The 19,372-nt window shown below is 41.9% G+C and overlaps 2 protein-coding genes across 2 annotated transcripts; both read right to left on the bottom strand.

Moving 5' to 3' along the window:
* Window positions 1-1,042: 1,042 nt before the first annotated feature.
* LOC132986958 (uncharacterized) lies at window positions 1,043-7,502 on the bottom strand. The gene is made up of 5 exons (XM_061053688.1): window positions 7,348-7,502; window positions 4,454-4,574; window positions 3,852-4,051; window positions 3,486-3,649; window positions 1,043-1,482 (listed from the first exon to the last, which is right to left on the bottom strand). The coding sequence occupies exons 1-5, from the start codon at window positions 7,415-7,417 to the stop codon at window positions 1,393-1,395; spliced, it is 645 nt and encodes a 214-aa protein (XP_060909671.1). The 5' UTR covers window positions 7,418-7,502; the 3' UTR covers window positions 1,043-1,392.
* A 1,811-nt stretch (window positions 7,503-9,313) lies between these two features.
* cd28 (CD28 molecule) lies at window positions 9,314-14,064 on the bottom strand. The gene is made up of 5 exons (XM_061053687.1): window positions 13,833-14,064; window positions 12,811-13,055; window positions 10,613-10,769; window positions 10,365-10,522; window positions 9,314-9,870 (listed from the first exon to the last, which is right to left on the bottom strand). The coding sequence occupies exons 1-5, from the start codon at window positions 13,903-13,905 to the stop codon at window positions 9,784-9,786; spliced, it is 720 nt and encodes a 239-aa protein (XP_060909670.1). The 5' UTR covers window positions 13,906-14,064; the 3' UTR covers window positions 9,314-9,783.
* Window positions 14,065-19,372: the final 5,308 nt, after the last annotated feature.

Below are 19,372 nucleotides of genomic sequence, written 5' to 3'. Positions count from 1 at the left end.
TTCCCTTCAAACTGCACCGTTAAGGACACCAGCCTTTACAAAGTACAGACCTGGATCAAGTCTGGTTTGAAGTCGCTATGACGTGATCAGGTCTAGATTTGTGTTGACGGGCAAACTTCACATGAAGGGGATTAAGTACGTTGAGAACTATTGCCACTGGATGTTTCTGTTATATTTTTTACATTTAAAAGTTTGACAGCTGGAATGTTTCCGCTTGACAAACGACATGATGCTCCGCTAGCATTCAGCAGCATTCACCACACCCTCTGTAAAATGTTTGTAATATTGTCAAACTGTTTCTAAAGCCGTCACACACGCATTACTTGTGCTTTTGTTGTTCCTTGACATCGTCATTGTCTTCAGCGTGAGAAGACACCTCTGAGGTTGAACCTATTACTGCTGCAGAGAGCGATTGACTGACAGCTCACTCTTTTGTCTTCTTTCACATACAAGTATTTGTTTGTGTTTTTAGCCTCCGTCTGTAATCTGTAAATGTCCTTTACCCATCAATCACTATCTGCACATTTTGCCATCCTTCAAAGACCTACCAAATTAACCTACGGGTACAAATGAAGTAACCTGAACTTGAACCTGAAGAAGCCTGGTCAGTATTTCAGAACATACAACTTGATTATTATATTTCACCTTTAGTCTGAACCCTGTGATATTGTATTATTTTATGTCTGGTGCTCTTGTTATTCCTTATTCCTTAAATACTGACTGACTGTGAGCTTTGCACATGAAAGCATGAAAAAAACTAAGAATTGATTACAAGCGTTTATGTATGAATAGAGTATTAATGTTGGCATGTGAGATAGAGACCTGGGACGAGGAGGAAGGAGATGTCTTTTTTTCTTTCTTTTTTTCTGTCTTTCCATTTTCTTACCACTGACACTGAATTAAAATAAACTTCTTAATCTAATCTAAAATTAAAGGACACATTTACCAATTTAGAATTGGACTGAAAAGATGCTGCAAACTTTAGCATTAAATTATGTCTTGCTCAGGACAATCATACAGAAGCCAACCCCAAATAAAAAAGTCAAGATCACTGGTGTGTTTTTATTTCTGTCTGGCTGGAACATGCACACACACTGTACAAGACATCATCAAGTCTAACAGTTGTATAGCTTCTATTTAAGTTGGGTATTAAAAATAATCTGTACCTGTTCATACAAAATGGATATTATGACTTTGCATGCAAACATGAAAGCGGGTGTGCAGAAGCAGAGAGTCTTTGTCTCCCTCTGCTGGTTATCTTCAGCAGCACATTTGTTTTCAGCTCTTAGAAAAAGAGAGATGGGGGTGAAGAGGCAGTAAGTTTAAGTCTATTGATAAAGCGTCCATGTTTTTCTTTTTGTCAGTATGATGCTGCCGGTGGAGCAGAACGACTCAGCTGTACAAGTCAAACTCTGGATTTCTTGGCACAGGGGCTTTCCTCATTTCCACATACATGGAGTTCTCCGGATCGCTTGTGTTGCTCTGAAACACAGAAAAAAAGACACATTGTACAGGGTTTGATATATTTGCTTAATGAAATGCAGACAGAGTAGCTGCTTGTCAACAGGCAGGGCAGGCAACTGCTTGGGGCCCCAGACCAATCGTGACCCAAGTTTCTGATATTTTTTCAACCGATCAGATTTATTGAATAGTGCAGTTTGGACCTCAAATGGTACAAAACATATGACAGAACAAAAGAGAAGGAACAAAATCAGCATGTTTTAAGAGAGCTTCGTAGACTTTTTACACATTTTCTTTTTCCAGTCACATGTTCGCGACCCACTGAAAACGGCTACGTGACCCACTTTTGGGTCCCGACCCACCAGTTGAGATCCACTGCACTAGACAATTTCAGGCACAATTTTGGGCCTGATTTGCCCCCTTCAACGATCAGGGGAGGGCATGGGACGATTTGAGGCTGGTCGCAAACCACATCTTGCTCCATGTTTGTTTTTCTTCTAAAGTCAAGTTTCTGTGAGATCTCGTGTCTGAGAAATCGATACTACAAACTGAATGTGTGTGGTCTCACCATTTGGCCGAATCATCTAGTGTTTGCATTTGGAGGTCTGGAGTCTGTGGTCTCCCATGTTTTGGAAATCAGTAAAGCTGAAGTTGGAGTCAGCATTTCCAATTTGGTTACCACAATGTTCAGCTTCAAATTGCTCTATCAGAAACAAATGGGTGATGTCACTGAGACTACGTCCATGTTAAGTACAGTCTATGCATGGAACTAGTTAGCTAGCCTTGCTTTCTTCCCTGTTGAGACCTTTTTCTTTGTCCTGATTTGTTTTGATCTTAGCTAATTATGTCGAGAGACAGTTCAGTCTGAAACAGACAGTGAACTGCAGCAGGTCAGTTAGTTTAAAGAGCCCATATTATGCCCTTTTTGGGGTTCGTATATTTAATCTATGTACCTACTTTTGTACGTTCACAATAGCTAAAGTCCGAAAAAAGTGTCTGTTTTCATGTACTGCTCCTCCTTGCTCCCTCTATGCTCTGAGTCCGTCAGCTACGCTCTGTTGAGCCCCCACTGCAGAGCCCCACGTGGGCCAAGTCTGCTCTGATTGGTCTGCCGATCCGCTCTGTCATTATTGGTCAGTTGCTCAGCACGCTTCTCGGAAATGTCCCGCCTCTTTTACCATATTGGGAATGCAGCCACTGGCTCCGTCGAGGAGAGCATAAACATTAGCACCTTAGCACTACTGTGCTACCGCAGGCTGCAGCATATCATGGGCGTGCTACAGAAGTTAAAGGGCGTGCAACATGAGCTGCTGGGCTTGCCACAACGAGCCAATGGGCTTAGATCAGTGATATCACACTGACAATGACGTCGGACTGACAAATTTTTATCGAGGGGGGCTAGAACTGAGCGTTACATGCGGCTAATGCTACAGCTAACAGGAGGATGTAGGAGAAGCCGCGTTTCCGCGGACTTTGAATTTTTGCAAATAGATGTGTCTAAACATGCACAGGACACTTTGAAAACACACTAAAGCTCAGCTCATGGTGCTTTTAGTCATTATGGTCCTACTCTCTGGAATTCATTACCACTTGAGCTACGGTCTGCTACAACTGTGTCTTCTCTTAAAACCAGACTTAAAACATATCTATTTGTACAAGCTTTTGACTAAATCATATTAATTGGAGTATGTATTGCACTTTAACAAAGAAATACTTATTTATTCCTACTCGTTTTTTATTGTGTTGCCGTTTCATTTCATTTTTTTTAACATGTTTTTTTTTTCCGGTTTTATTGTTATGCATACGTATATTGTTATGCATATGTTATAGTGTATGTTATCATGTGCATTGTCTATTGTTAGTTGTTTCTTTTAAGCACATGGAGGCCATGCTTGTCATATGAAATGTGCTATATAAATAAAGTTGACTTGACTTGAAGAGAGGGGAAAAGTCACAGGGCTAAACAGAGAAACAGATAAAGATATTTAACTACGTTAGAAAAACTGTGAGACAAAAAGTCACACCGTCAAGCACATCCTGAAGTAGAAAAAGGTGATGATACAGCTGTACAGTAACGTCGGAAGCAGCAGACCAATCAGAATGAACTCCAGAAGAGTCCACTCATCACTTCCAGGTTGAGGTTTAGGTTTGCTTTCAGCTTCCCCCTTTTGTCCTTCTTCCTTTTGTCCTGAAAGATACCCAAGAAAGGAAATGAAAGTCACACACAAACTGAACGCCACCCCTGCATAAGTCAGTGCCCCCCCCCCCCCCCCCCCCCCCCCAGTCAATAAAGTCTGCACACGCCCCTGAACTCAGCAATACAAACAATATGAAAGGCACATCATGAAATGAGATGTTTGGATTTTCTCTTTTTTCATGGGTAAACATACCTTCCAGTAGGGTGGTTGGTTTTCCTACTTCGGCGGTATGTATGTTGTTTATGTTCAGTGTGAAGTCACACACGTATTTTATTTTCATTGCTTCTGGCCCGATGTTGAAAATGAGGAATATGTACTTGTTGTGTTTCTCTTCGTAAATGACGATGTCCTCACAGCGGCTCGCTCCCAACTGGCAGAGAGTTTGAGGTTTTCTGAAAGAAGACACAGTTATTTCCGACGGAATAATTGTGGGTGATGAATTAAACAAGTCGTTTTACTTTTGGTGGAGGATTAGGTTAGGGCATATAGTGCTCCTAAAGGAACGCTACAAGGGGCACAGGCTCTCGGGGAAGAGTCAGTCCGACAGTAATTTAAAAAGTCAGAGCCCTTTTCACATGAGGCACGATTGTTTTGTACGGTGCCCGAGCACGATTTCTCCCCCTCTATCACTTTTGGATCACAGAGTGAGATTTATGCTGAAATAAGAATAGTATGTAAAAAAAAATTGCATGACTGCAACAATGAAGGCGTGCACAAAGACACGCGCACACACGTCATCATCTGTGTGTCTGTTTCCTATTTATGTCCACACACATGAACATCGGGATACTCACGGGGAGATGCTGTTGAGTCGAACATCTATCACAGAGTTGACATTGGCCGTGTGTTCACAGGTGATGGAGGCTGATCTGTCGGGGTTCACGGTCCGAGTCTGCGGCTGAATCACCTCATAACCTGAATAAAGACAACACATCAGCTCCTCGTTTACCTGCTTTCTTTTTCTTATTTTATTTCAATCAATATAATTCTAATGGATTATTATACAAACAAATGAGGCATTCTCTTATTTAATCTATTTATTTTTGGCATGTTCTCAGATTTCCTCTTCTCTGTGATTGTTTTAGGGATTTTTAAATGTTCTATTTAAATGTTTCTGATTCCTGTGAAGTGCTTTGAATTGCCTTGTTGAAATGTGCTACATAAATAAACGTGCCTTGCCTCGTAGATCTCGAAATGTAATCTAATAAGGTCTTCTGGTTTAACCCGCTGACCGAGCAGCGGTTTAGTGTCTTTGCCCAAGAACACATCGGGCATGTTGCCGCAGGAGCTAAAAATCGAGCCCCGACCATCCGGTTGAGAGACGGTCAACTTTGCCACTGAGCCACGGTTGCCCTGACTTGCGAGGAGGAAATTACATTGACCGCACATGTAACACACAGTCTCCTGCTAAGCAAGTTCTGCCAGACCGTCCCATAAAACAGCAGGAGCAATTCAGGGTTTAGTGTCTTGCCCAAGGACACATCAGGCATGTTGCAGCAGGAGCTGGGGATAGAACCCCCGACCTCCTGGTTGAGACACGGCCGACTCTACCTCAGAGCAAAGGCTGACTCTCCCACTGAGCCACAGCTGCCCTTACTTGTGAGGAGAATTGACATTAACCACACATGTAACACACCAGTGTCCTGCTAAGCCAGTTCTGTCAGACCGTCCCATTGGCTCGGTATCTATCCTCTAGATCAGGGATGTCAGACATACGGCCCGCGAGACGTTTTGGGAAGAAGGAGGAAATGTATTGAAAAATATTTTGAGATTTTTTAAATATTTGTAATACGTATTTTGCCCGAATTGTATTAAAACCTATGTAAAATGAGCAACGTAAAGGTTGATATCATGATACGAATATTAATTAAACGGGGCACTTTGAATGATCTTCTCAGCAGGGAGTATCACGAGCTGCTCCTGCATTACGCTAATCAGAAAACAGGCTGAACACCTGAGAGAGGTGACACAGAATGCAGGTTTTCAAGAGAGATCGAAGGAGCGATATTTCTTTAGTTTTATTTGCTCACAAGTTGTCAGAATTTCATCAAAGCTACTGCGCACTGCGCGCGCATCATGACGGTCTTCAGTTCACACTTCTTACCAGTTTCTCCTGTCTTCACTGATGTAAAACAAAAGTTTTGGCTGATAATAACAAAGCTTCCTATGGAGTGAGCCACAAAGAGCAGCTCGTGCAAATAAAAAACAATCATCTCCGCCATGCGTAACGGACCAGACCGTCTCCACACATCCAGACTAAGTGTAGGTTGTGGACACCGGCGTTGAGCCTGATGCATCTCCTGACTTATTTTACCTCTGGTTATTGTAAAAACAGTAAATTAAAATGAATATTAACTGATTTTAATTACAGATGGTTCATTTTTAGGTCACCCAGAGGTGAACGTGTTGTGTTGATCACCTAAAAGTTTCAGCGCGACATCACTTCCAAATGCAGTAGCCTGCTGTTGCGCCTTTATCACCAGCTTTCATCAGACCGTAAAAATATAACTATTACTGAACATTTCATTCTTATACAAAAACGATATCGCGCACAGGCTGTCCAATCATACAGAGGTCCGCTGGTTTAACTGTGGAGCAGCGATAAAACGCTTTCTCGAGTTGCGCGCGGAGATGGCACAGATTCATGGCGCATAAAAATTCAGTGACAGAGTTAGATCGCGATAGTGCGGACACGTAGAAGAACGGACTGCCAGACTCATGTGAAATGTCGTTTAACTGAGTTTACTTTGTTGAAAAACGTGCACTCCACACGGAGCTGATCAGACTGCAGTGCGCAACGCTGAAGGATCAATTCTAGTCTGTTCGTTTGGAAACATGTTATCATTTTATAATGCCTCACACTAAAAGACACTCTGTGTGTTTGTGACAACTTGTTCATGTGAGCAGGTTTTATCTGTAATGAACCTTAACGAGTGCAAACTGTGCTGTGGTCTGACACACACACATCTAAAGTCTCTCTCTCTCTAATGCACTGATCCCAGGGCAGGTAGAATAACCTGAATCAAAGTTTCTATAACCTTGAACAGCAATATTAAAACATAATATAATAATCTCAAACAAAACATGATTATTGATGTTTTCTTCTGTAATGTGGTACATTTAAATATTTCCATGTGCCAACATGCAGTTTGCAATGACAGAGTTAACCCCTCTGTTTAATGTTAATGTTAAAGTTTTCTATACAATCATACATTAGCCTATATATCCATGTGTTGAGTTATAGTGATGTTGGCAAAATTAGTCCGGCCCACTTGAGGTCTCATTTGGACAAATCTGGCCCCCGACCCAATGGAACTCTGACATCCCTGCTCTGGATGATGCCAAAGTCAGGGGTGTGTTACCCTACCTGCTCTACCTAAAAGCTTGTGATTTGACACGATACAAATGTGAGGTTAAAGATAAGGGAGAGACACAAAGTGACCTTGGTTGTCGTACTCACGGCTGACCCTATCAGTACGGCTTTGACTGCTGTCAGGCTCGGGGAGTGAGCTACCTGAAATTCCATCACGGTGGGGATCTCTCAACCCATGTACATAAAAACTGAAAGTGATTCCAAACAGCGCTTGATGAGATGTTTCATTTGATAAGGAGGTGAATATTTGTTGTTGTAGTTGGTAAATATCTTTATATTTAAAAGAACTGTATAACCATAGATTATGACTCTTACCTTGGCTGAGGTGGAGTACGACGCTCAGATAAATGGAGAAGATGATGGAGCTGCAGGCCATCATTTTCATCGTTTCTTACCCCAAAGCTTCAGAACTAAAAACCTGTCGCATAAAAAAACACCAACGCTCACCAACATCTATACACGGTCTGACACTGAGTTGTTTATTAAACAGGAAAAATGTATGTGGTTGCTGAGCTAACCACATTATGTGCTTGCGTGTCGTCAGAGCTCTCTCTTTTTCTGAGGTTGCCTCTTTTCCTGTAACTAACATCTGTCATGCAACAGCAGCTCTTGAGTCTTTTCCAACAAAAGCAAAACGTGAATCAAAGTTCTTCCTTTACAACTGGAAATCTTAGATATGTGTTTCTTTCTGCAGAACGTCTGCAACTTAGAGGCACATCTTGACTTGACTGGTTTGACTTTAGTACCAGTAACAAGTCTGAACAAGCCTTTCTGACACCTACACCCAAAATAAAACATATTGATATGTATGTGTATCCCCCTTTTGGCTGTCCCACCTGTCTTAAAATGTTGAAAAGAATGCAATGAGGGGCGGCTCTTTATCAGGAAAATCCTCCAGACCAGATCTGCACTAAAATCAGAAAGAAAAGTACGGGGAGGTTTATCAGTTCCTGCAGCCTGCTGCACCAGCTGAGTGTCAGCTGTGTCTTAAGTTCTGGTGTAAAGTCAACACTGAACTCTACAATGAAACCGCATAGGTTACTCTACATATCTACAGTAACCCTCACCCTAAACGAGATGTGGTGTCTTAAATGATTTCAAGGAGACGACCTTCTTCGTTGCAAGAGTATTTATTGCACCATGAGCACTGAAGTCTGCAGAGTCCAGAACCGAACAATACACACATACATGATCTTAAACACATTTGCACATCATGATCCCCCCGTTGGATCTTGTTAACACTCTACCCCAACCAAATCCCAACTTCCTGTTTTAACATGACCATGATATCTGTCACTCACATTGATAATCCAATGGTTGGGTTTTCCCCGCCTCTCATAACCTGATCCATTACCCAATCTGTAATGGTTAGACAACACCGGATGAATCCAGCAGAAACTGGACATGTATACATCATAATCTTGTATTAAGGTACTTAATGTCACTACTATGTGAGGTATAGAATGGCCCTTAATCTTTATCAGCAGCATGTTTCTGTGATACAAAACAAACCCTGAGTTTTAATCAGGTGCGTTTAGAGTCGGCAGTTTTTAGTCCACATCCTGTTTGTCGGAGTGTGAGCTGTGGAGTCAGTGTGTGTGTTTATAAGAATAGTGAAACACGTTTTATTTTCAGTGTGGTATTTTCATCTTTTAGAGACTGATTGTGATCTTTCTCACCTCCTAATCAGGTAAAGTTACTTGTTACTGAAATATGCACCCAAAGGTCACAAACATGACACAGTGTCAACCACACCAGTTATTATCACTATTAATCCATCCAGCAGCTCCACTCTTATCACTTTTTGTTTTACTGTTTTTTATATGGTATTGATTTGATCAGTTCTATTATGAACTCACCTTTACTATAACGCGTGGTTCAGCTTTTTGTCTTCATCCTGTTTCCAAAACCTGCCCTAAATAATGCCTCCCCCCCTCCCCCCCCCCCCTTAAATTTGACAGTTTTAAACACCTCAGTGATCCTTCGTGGTTAGACAACATCGACAAGCAGACAAACATGCTCACATGCTCACAGACCCTTCAAACCACAGACAACCCACGAGTCAGACACACGAAAGACACCTCCGTCACACTTTAAGGCAATGAATAATAATGACACAAAAACAATAACTTTAAAAACATCTTGCTTTCCTGAGCAGATTCTGAGGAAATGGATTCTTATCACACGTATCTCAGAGATAAAGAACTACAAAATCGACAACAACAATTCAGTGGAAATCTACTTCAAGACAGGAACCGAAGAAAATACTGCAGCACACGAATCACTTAAGGCAACTTTAATAAAGGTGCAAAGGACCAGAGTCGGAAATCAGAGAGCGAGAGAGAGAGAGAGAGGAATGACATGCAGGAGAGGAGACGCAGGTCAGATTCTTACCCAGGCGTTTGAGGGCTGCAGCCTCCGTACATGGGGTGCAGCACTAACCACTAGACCACCAGCGCCCCTAAGCTTTTCAGTTTTGTTTCAAACAAGAAGTTTGTACACAGTATGAGCTACAAGCCTTCACATATCTGTGCCTCAGTGGCACCGTTTCTTTTATGAATGTTTGTTTACGAGAATGTAAACATTAATAATTCTAAATATTCACAAACACCAGGATGGTAGTTTTCTATAATGATGTAAACACCATACTGACCCCAACACTCCTGTAAGCTGCCGTTTTAATCTATTAGTATTCTCATGTTTTTAGCCATAAAATAAGCAGCTTTGGCGCCATGACGTTCTCATAAAGTGTTAACATGAAAATGCAGCTTCTCCTTTGTAGAGCACGCCAGGCGCAGGTCTGACGATCTCCCTCCGCCCTCGTTCACACTGCAGAGCCTGCGTGCAGAAAAGACACGTATATTTAAACGACAGACGAAAGGATAGATTTATTTCATTCAACACAGCAAAGAAAGAAGAGGATCCCTAACCCACTTCCTGTTTCTGTGCTTGACTTCATGTCCTAACCTTCCATCTCCCGAAAGGTCACTTACTGTATTTCAAAATAAAAGCATGGTTGAATCCAAACTATTGGAATTTCAAAACATGAAAAATGAAAAATGAGATTAATCGCCTTTATTCTGTCTTCTTACACCTACGGCGAAAAGGTTTACGACAAAGGTGGACAATGTGGTTTCTCACCTTATTCAAATTTAAACAATAACAGGCGTCAAACATCCTGCATCCACCAGTGATAACTTCTAATAGCATAATATCTGTTTAAATAATGATAACAGTAACAGAATAAATGTACTGATTGATTCTTCTTGGACTAATGAGAGAGAACATTGTCATAATTCAAACCTGTTAATAATCAAATAAAAAGCTCTGACCTGAAGGTAGACAATGAAGAGGAGAGCACATGTGACCAGTATCACCAGAACAACCACAGGAACACAGACTGGTGCCGACCTCTCACCATCATCCTCCTCGTCTTCATCACGCAGTGCAGTCTGTCTCTGAGCCTCCTGCACAGGACAGTCTGAGTTTCCTGTGGACGGAATGCGAATGAGTTCAGATGTAAAGGTATAAACGCGGTGTTTGTGTTCAGAACTTGTTTGCGGTCACGTGGGCGTCTCACCTAAAACATGAACGAGTGTGCCGTTCCCCCTGAGCCGCAGGTACGGAGGTGGGAAGAACACCTCGATCTGACAGCGGTACAGATCTGTGTCCGTGGCTTGAAGACCTGACACCGTCAGCTCCACAGCGCCCTCTCCCAACTGAGCGGAGCACTGCACCTGGAAACACATCAAATCTGAGTTTGACTTCAGCAGCAAACTGACGCGTCTGCTCCTGTCGGGGATTCAGCTTCAATGTGATGGGAGTAAAAATCAAACCCTGCCACCTTTTGCTATTGTTATGATTGACACAAGTTGTGTTTCCTTAAAAGATTTTGACCGTTCATTAGTAAGAAAACTGTTAGAGGAAGTGTGTCTGCAGAGCCTGTTATAAGATCTCTTTATCTTCAGGCAGCCGTAGACCAGAGGTGTAAAGTAACGAATTACATTTACTCGCGTTACTGTAATTCGGTAGTTTTTTGGTGTACTTACTACTTTTCAAGTCGTTTTTAAAATATGTACTTTTACTTTTACTTAAGTAGGTTTTCTGTTAAGTATTGTAATTCGCTACATTTTAAATCACATCCGTTACTGAGTAAAAAAAAAGATAGGCCTGCTATGAATGATTTTCCTTCATCGCACCGGAGCGACGACAGAGAGAGAGAGAGAGAGAGAGAGAGAGATAAAGAGAGAGACAGAGAAAGACAGAGAGAGAGAGAAATAGAGAGAGAGAGATATAAAGAGAGAGACAGAGAGAGAGACAGAGAAAGACAGAGAAAGAGAGGAAGAGAGAGAGAGAGAGATGAAGAGAGAGACAGAGAGAGAGAGAGAGAGAAAGAGAGATAAAGAGAGAGACAGAGAGAGAGACAGAGAAAGACAGAGAGAGAGAGAGAGAGAGAAAGAGAGAGACAGAGAGAGAGACAGAGAGATAAAGAGAGAGACAGAGAGAGAGACAGAGAAAGACAGAGAGAGAGAGAGAGAGAGATAAAGAGAGAGACAGAGAGAGAGACAGAGAAAGACAGAGAGAGAGAGAAATAGAGAGAGAGAGATATAAAGAGAGAGACAGAGAGAGAGACAGAGAAAGACAGAGAAAGAGAGGAAGAGAGAGAGAGAGAGATGAAGAGAGAGACAGAGAGAGAGAGAGAGAGAAAGAGAGATAAAGAGAGAGACAGAGAGAGAGACAGAGAAAGACAGAGAGAGAGAAAGAGAGACAGATAGAGAGACAGAGACCATTTTCTTGGCTCGGTGCCACTTCAGTATAGTGCAGCACGGATAAGCTCCTCCACTACATCGGGTCTACCTGCTGAAGGTGTTTATAAACGGATGTCTCATTGTCTTAAGTCCAAGATGATTAAAATAAGTTGGCTGTGGCTCTTACTCTTGGACAAAGAAGTGGCTGAGTGCTCTTTCTCACTACAGTCTTCGCGACTACACTCGCCGCTGCAGCTCCGAGCGATAGACACATTTAATTACGGAAAGTTTTTCACAATAAAAGTCCCTTATTACCATCTCTGTGATGTGCTTTTATTTTGAAGCAGACGTATGAGGAAGTTGGGTGTTGTAAGCTGCTGTAACTTAACACATCTCAGATGTGTGAAAATAAATACTTCAAACCACACAGACTCAGTTAGAAGCTTCAGTAGCTAATAGGGAAACAACCAGTGACTAAAACATGTAATATTTAAGCTCATACAGACTCATTTTAAAACAACAAATGGATTATCTTTCATCTCAGGTTTAGTTGCAGCTACATCAGCCTTTGAGGCTGCATTTGAGACTAAGAATAACAAAACTAAAAACACTAAAATACCCCTTTAGTATTTTCTTAAATAGTTTAAACATTTCCCTTCATAAAACAGCTGATTACTTGAACATATAAGCCTTGAATATGTATCCATTATTTATATTTTGTTTTTGTGAATGGGGTAGAAAAGAAAATGTTTATCTGAAAAGATAAACTTTGCAAAGATTTGCCTTTAATAAGAAAAACTTTGAGATTATCCTCTCGTCCTTTTTCACGACACATGAGAGACGCGTTGCTAAAAAAAAAGTAACTAAGTAACTTTTACTTAAAGTACATTTTAAACAAGTTACTTTTTTACTTTTACTTGAGTACATTTTTAAACTGGTACTTTTACTTGTACTTAAGTAAAATTTCATAACAGTGCTTTTACTTGAGTAGAATATATTAGTACTCTTTACACCTCTGCCGTAGACTCACCTGTCCTTCTTTCTCCACAACTGTCTCTCTCTGCTGTGTGAGGTTCAGCATGAACCAGCAGAACACCTGGGTGCTGTGAAGACCTTTCAGCAGAGTCACACGGAGCTCCTCTGGGTCAGGGAGGTTGTAGGGCAGACTGTGGGACGCTTTGCTCAAGTGGGAAAAAGTTGGAGGTTTGATGACGCACCGGACCTGAGCTGTGCCGTTCGTGCTCACCACTCTGTAGGGCTGGATCACCTCGAGAGCTGAAGACAAAATAAAGCATTCTTCAGATTTACTTTTCTTTGGTCTGAAACCATGGAGCAAATGAAGGATCGCAAAATGCAGTTCCCCTTACGGCCACTCGAGGCCTGCCCCAAAAGTGAGCCATTCCCCATAGAGCCCAAAATTAAGACACCCAACTTTCCTGCTGAAAAACAGAACACATAAAAAGTGTTTTTTTAAAAGCAGCAATATGTAACCCCTAGTGTTTAAAATGGGTACTGCAGTCCAAATTCAAAACATTGGAGAGAGCGTTAGAAGGAGGACATACTGGCTGCTGCATTGTTGTCAGAGAAGCCAGCACTTCAACATAGCATGTTTCCTTAATGTCTGATCATATAGTAAGATCACTTTATCATTTCACTCACTACACATCTCACTGAGTGGATGATTTATTTTTAATCTCTTTATGCCTTCATACAGAGATAGGACAGTGGATAGAGTCAGAAATCTGAGAGAGAAAGAGAGAGAGAGAGAGAGAGAGTGGGAAATGACATACGGAGAGGAGCAACAGGTAGGATTTGAACCCCATCTGCCCGGTTTGAGGACTGTATCCTCTGTACTGGGCATGCAAACTAACCACTAGGCCACCGCAGCCCTGGGTTGGAACACCTTTGTCGCTAAATTTCTAGCTCTAAGACAAAGTCAAAGAAATCCAGCTGTCACCTCATAATGTAACTCTAACATATCTCCTGTACAACAACGCTCCCTGTTCAGAGCATGAGAGCACATAACATCCGTTAAAAAGTCAAAACACTCACCGCTCCTCACGGGCACGCAGAGACTGAGGGCCGTCCACACACTCCACACCATCACACAGCGAGTCAGGAACATCCTGCAGTCACACAAAAAAAGATACCAAGTCCTGAAGAAAAATGACAAAACCTTATTGACTACACGGCCTCACTCTCAACAAATGTCATCGAGGTTCATCAAAAACAGTGAAACTTGAGCTTTATAGAGGAGCGCTCCTCTGAGAGGTCATGGAAATTGTGTGGCAGCAGGAAATGAGAAGGTGTTTTGCCGGTAAAAGGAGACGGCAACTTTAAGCATCTGTGGTTCTGCAGAACGTTTGAGTGAAGCTTGTTTCACTAAATTTAACCAATTTTTTTTTTATCTGTTTAGTCTCAGTGCTGCTGACAGCATGTTCTCTGAAACCTTAAAGACAAACCACAAGCGGCACCGTGAGTTTGTTCTTTACTTGTGGCTTTCATGTTTAAAGTTGGGAACGTGCTGAAACTTTGAATAACCTACATATCCTGCAGATGCATAAAGCCGAAGTGAGGATTGTGATCTAAGGAGTATGATTTGAAGGAGGTGTTCGCACATCCAACAATCCAATTGGAAAGAAAGAAAGAATCCAGCACACTGCTCTTGCCCTGCATCAACAACCGTAGATATCACAACAGGGCGCCGGTAGCCTAGTGGTTATTGTTCGCAGCCCATGTACGCAGGCTGTAGTCCTCCAAGCGGGAAGCTCGGGTTCAAATCTGTCCTGTGGCTACTTTCCTGTATGTCATTCCCCAATCTCTCTCTCTCTCTCTCTCCCCATTTTCAGTCTCCATTCACTGTCCTATCTTTTATATATATATATATACTTTTACTACTTTATTAATCCCTGAGGGAAATGTTGGTTTACTCTGTTATTGAGAGACATGTTCTCACACACATGCACAAACAGGACCTGAAGAGATTTCAGAGTACACAGGGCACCTCGGCCGGCAGTACTCGATACCTGCCCTTGCACCTCTCCAGCTACCAGACCAACTTCCATATTATGGTCCGCTGCATCTTGACTTGAACCCAAATCCCTTCGGACTGAGCTGCTGCCGCTGCCCTAAAAGGCTTAAAAGTTTTAGGAGTAGGATTAAAGATTTTAGTATTCAAAGGAGGGAAAAGTGTCTTTTTCAGAAAGAGATTTGGATAACCGTAAACTACAGAGCCCCTAAAGGCCTAAAACAAGAACATTTTATCACTTAGCACACAAGCGACTATCTTGTGCACAACATAATGAAGCTGTGGATCATCTTTGTTTATACTTAGGGACTCCTGTGGCTCTGAAGGAAACTCCCTTAATGGGCTGTGAAGCAGTATGTGTGCTTTGTTCTGACCCTGCTGTCGTCTCTACCTGAAACAACGTGTTGAGCAAAGAAACGACTCGTTACCAGCATGAAATGGTAAACTGACTTGAGCTTGTATAGCGTTTTCTAGTCTTCTGGCGACTCAAAGCGCTTTTACACCGCAGGTCACGCCTACACATTCACACCCTGATGGTAGAGGCTGCTGCGTAGTGAGATCATTAGAAGTAACTCATTTCATTCATACGCCGCCGACGAAGCAGCGGGAGCATTTCGGGGGTTAAGTGTCTTGCCTGAGGACACATCGAACATGTGGCTGCAGGAGCGGGGGATCGAACCCCTGCCCTTCTGGTTGAGAGACAATGACTCTACAAACTGAGCCAAAACCGCCCCTAAACTATTCCTTGATATACTATTTTTTTCTTTTTTTAATGTATTAAATTATATCCACTGCACATGTAAATCTTTATTAATCCCTGAGGAGACATTCTGGTTTTACACTCTGTTAAACACTCTACCAACAGACCAACTTCCACACTTTGGTATTACTTTTGGACTTGACCCGCCAACTCTCCAGTTCCCAACCCAAGTCCCTTACTGCCACCCTTCATGTCACATCCCATATAGTTTGTATGGCTTTGTACACGGATGTCAGTCAAATTGAATGTTTGTGTTAACAGCGGACCAGCTTACCTCCGTTTGATAGCGAAGTGGTCTCTGAAGCAGGCACACCTGTGTGGGAGGGGTTAAGGTGTAAAGGTAAGTACAGGTTTGTTAGTTTGCTCTTCTTCTCTTGCTATCTTCTATCTGTAGATTCTTTGACTACGTAAACACCATGAAGTTGTTTTTTGTTCCTTGGCCTCAGTCTCATGATTGTGCTTCATTTTTCATATTATTTCATCATAATTTATGCTTCTATGGAACAGTGCAATCATTTGGATATTTCATGTTTCATGTCGAACTCACCAAAACGACAGAGAGAACATGCAAACAGTGGAAACTATGTCATTCTGCTCGGAGTGTTTTCAGGTAGATCAAACTGAAAGTGCTGACAAGACGACATCTGGTGTCTTTTGCCTGGAAACTCTGCTTTTGCAGAAGGTGCCGTCACCACCACAAGCTTCAGTTACACGGAAAAACGGATTTAATTTTGCTGCCGCCATATTTTTCGTTCATGTGAAGATAAAAAATACGATCACGGGTTATCAGTCCTCAGGTGCAAAGTCATCATCAGGCTGATTTCATTCTTTTTTAACCAATAACACACCCAGTCATCCATGTTACACTAACTGTACAGACAATACTTCTGTCTGAACTTTGTTTTATTTATTTACCGGGGGAAACTTTAGAAAGCTTTAACCTCTAATCAATAAAGCACCTGGTTACTCTGCCTTTGGGATCATTTTTTTAACACTGCATGATGCTGCTTGTTTGTACCTCGATATTGATGGTGATGATTTTCTCCTGAACCTGGAGTATAAAAGTACGACTCCACTTCACCATGTCTTTGGAAAACAATGTGTGATAATGGCTTTGAAACCATATAATAAAAGTCAGACTGGTTGAGCTGTCATTACATATTTATGGTTTACAGAAATGAAAGCAGGGAAGTCGGACATCCACCAGATTTAGCAGGAATGCTAATTATGCTTGGTTACAAAAAACAAAGAAGCATGACCAGTGACGATACACAGACTCATAATTACCATACACACAAAGAAAAATGTATATCTGTCCATGTTTTATACCAGTTACCCCGTGCCTGTTCCCTGCTCGAGCAGATCCCAGCTAACTGTAATTGTGTTTAAAAGTGAAATACTCTTTTCTTTTCCTGTTGAAATGTTTGAAACTTCAGATTCATGTGTGTCTTCATCCAGAGGCGCTGCTCATCAACCCCGGGTCTGCAGGAGGCCTCAGGACTGCAGGGAGCCCCGGAGGGCTGGCAAACGTGTGCAATGTGTAAATGTACCGAATAAATATTTATGTTAATTCACAGAGTAAAGAAAAACCCCTGTGACGTTTTGGTAACAATGACTGTAGTCCTCACCCACTCTGTACAGCACGAACAGACGCATGCACACACACACACACACACACACACACACACACACACACTGACGAGTTGTGTGTCTTACTCTGTGGTTATGTGGTTAACTTGTTGCAGTTTGTTTTCCGCCTCCTCTTCCTTTCGTTCTGCACAGTCGGCACAGTTATGATGTCATCATCAACAAACATCTTGTGAACAATATATTTTATTTTTTTTACAGAAGATCCTGAAATATAAAAATTTGAATTGACCCCAAAATCACAAAACATTTTTACAGAAGCAAACAACAACACAAAGACAACATGAAGCTTTGTAGCTCAGCATGAAGCTGCAGTTCCTTCCAAATAAAAGCCTTCTTATCGATGCTATGTGACATATTAATAAAGCGATTGTTTCATATTTCATCCTCTTCGATCCAGAAACTCACCCAGATATTTAAACGCCAAGAAAAACAACACATAGCTCTGTTTAGCATCTGACATTGTGCTCACTTTAAATCCCAACATCCCATCAACAAGGGTGATCTACGACCACTAGAGGGCAGACTTTTTTATCAAAAACATCTTGAAACTGAGAGAGGGGGAGAGAGCACACTACATGAGCACGATCGAGAGAGGGCGCCACAGACGGACCTGACTTCCCAAAGAGGACAGAGTCTGCACCTACTGCACCCAACAGGAGGTGGAACTATCTGTCCACTGTGCCAGGACACCAGAGACACGTACTTCCCTCTCATCCTCACAAACCAAATGGACAACGACCAAAGAAGCGTGTGAACCTGCAGGGTGAGGTACATCAATGTGCAAACCCTGCAGCTTTTAAAGAGTGTCCAGCAGCTCAAACCACCATGAAGAGGACAGTCTGAGCATCACTGCACCATCATCATCTGCACTCCTCAGGGGCGTGTCCAGACTTTATTGACCCCGGGGTGGCCCAACTGGTGGCCACACACATTCCTGTTATTCAAACTAAAGAAAATATGCTACACTCATATGTAAAGAAAACTACCAGCAGCCTTTTGCAAAAAAAAAAAAAAAAAAAAAAAAATGCTTTAATGTTTTAACACAAGTCCCGCCTCTGACTGGGCAAACAGCCAATAAGAGTTCAGGACTTTCGGGAACTCAAAAAACTAAAAGGAATAAAAGCCTTAAATTTAAAAAAAAAGGAAAACAAGGATAAAGTCATTTAGAGAAAAATAAGAAATATAAAAATTAAAAAGGAGATAAAAAATAAACAGTAAGGAGACGATTTCACGTAAAAGAAAGTCTGTAAGAGTGAAAAACCTGTAATGGATCATAATGGATCTAAGTACAGGATAATAATATAAGAGTAGAATAGAATGAGCTCATCAGACCTGATTGGCTGATGCTGATTCTGGGTTGGGCAGGACAGGAAACAAGGAAGCGGGGACGCGCAGGGCATGGATACGCGCTCCCGCTGAGTTTTTTGGGATCCGGTGTGGAGCTCAGGCTGCATCAAGTCAAACACTACTACACCTGAATACAGGTGAAAGCCCCTTCAAAATAAGAGACCAACGATTTTTTTTTAATTCTTAACTTAAGGCCTCCTACACTTTTTATGTATTTAAAACTTAAAGTCGTCAATAATGTTTCATTGTTTGTTTCAACTTGATGGTGCAGGGACAGAAGTGTTTCGTGTCTGATTACGTTTCAGATCTTTCACGTACACACAAGAATGTGTTGTTCGTGTCATAACTTGGTTTCACACTTGGCTGATTTTGAACAACTAAAAATGGCATCTCAGACAAAAAAAAACACAACACCTAAGGCCTCTCAAAGAGAAGATCAAAAACAGTTGGTGAAACTTTGGATCAAAAAAATACATAAACAAATAAATTAACACCTCCTCAAAGTTTCATTTAGAACAACCGAACACAAGATGAGGCCAGATTCAAGTCCATGGTTGTCCGTATAAGATATTCTTTATTAACCCCACGAGGGGAAGGTACTGTTACACTCTGCTGTGGAGACATGCTACACACACGTGATCCTATCGTCGCTGGATGGAGAGATGTCAGAGTGAAGAAATGACATAGCATCCCAGTCAGGGGTTAGGTGCACCTCGGCAGTGCTTGAGGGGGCCTGTCACCTCTGCAGCTACCACTTTCCAGACTTGGTGCGCACCTGGACTTGAACCGACGACGCCCCCCCTCCCC

The sequence above is a fragment of the Labrus mixtus genome, chromosome 13 (genome assembly GCF_963584025.1).
Source record: "Labrus mixtus chromosome 13, fLabMix1.1, whole genome shotgun sequence".
NCBI classification, from domain to species: domain Eukaryota; kingdom Metazoa; phylum Chordata; class Actinopteri; order Labriformes; family Labridae; genus Labrus; species Labrus mixtus.
This window is presented reverse-complemented; position numbering and strand designations above follow the sequence as displayed.

Excerpts from the sequence above, each read along its gene's own strand:
- LOC132986958 (XM_061053688.1), bottom strand. The coding sequence starts at position 7,417 with ATGAAAATGATGGCCTGCAGCTCCATCATCTTCTCCATTTATCTGAGC. Across the intron at positions 4,575-7,347 it reads CGTACTCCACCTCAGCCAAG|GTTATGAGGTGATTCAGCCG; the intron begins GTAAGAGTCATA and ends GTCTTTATTCAG. Across the intron at positions 1,483-3,485 it reads ACTTCAGGATGTGCTTGACG|AGCAACACAAGCGATCCGGA; the intron begins GTGTGACTTTTT and ends TCTGTGTTTCAG.
- cd28 (XM_061053687.1), bottom strand. The coding sequence starts at position 13,905 with ATGTTCCTGACTCGCTGTGTGATGGTGTGGAGTGTGTGGACGGCCCTC. Across the intron at positions 13,056-13,832 it reads CTGCGTGCCCGTGAGGAGCG|CTCTCGAGGTGATCCAGCCC; the intron begins GTGAGTGTTTTG and ends TTTTGTCTTCAG. Across the intron at positions 10,770-12,810 it reads TTGTGGAGAAAGAAGGACAG|GTGCAGTGCTCCGCTCAGTT; the intron begins GTGAGTCTACGG and ends ATGTGTTTCCAG.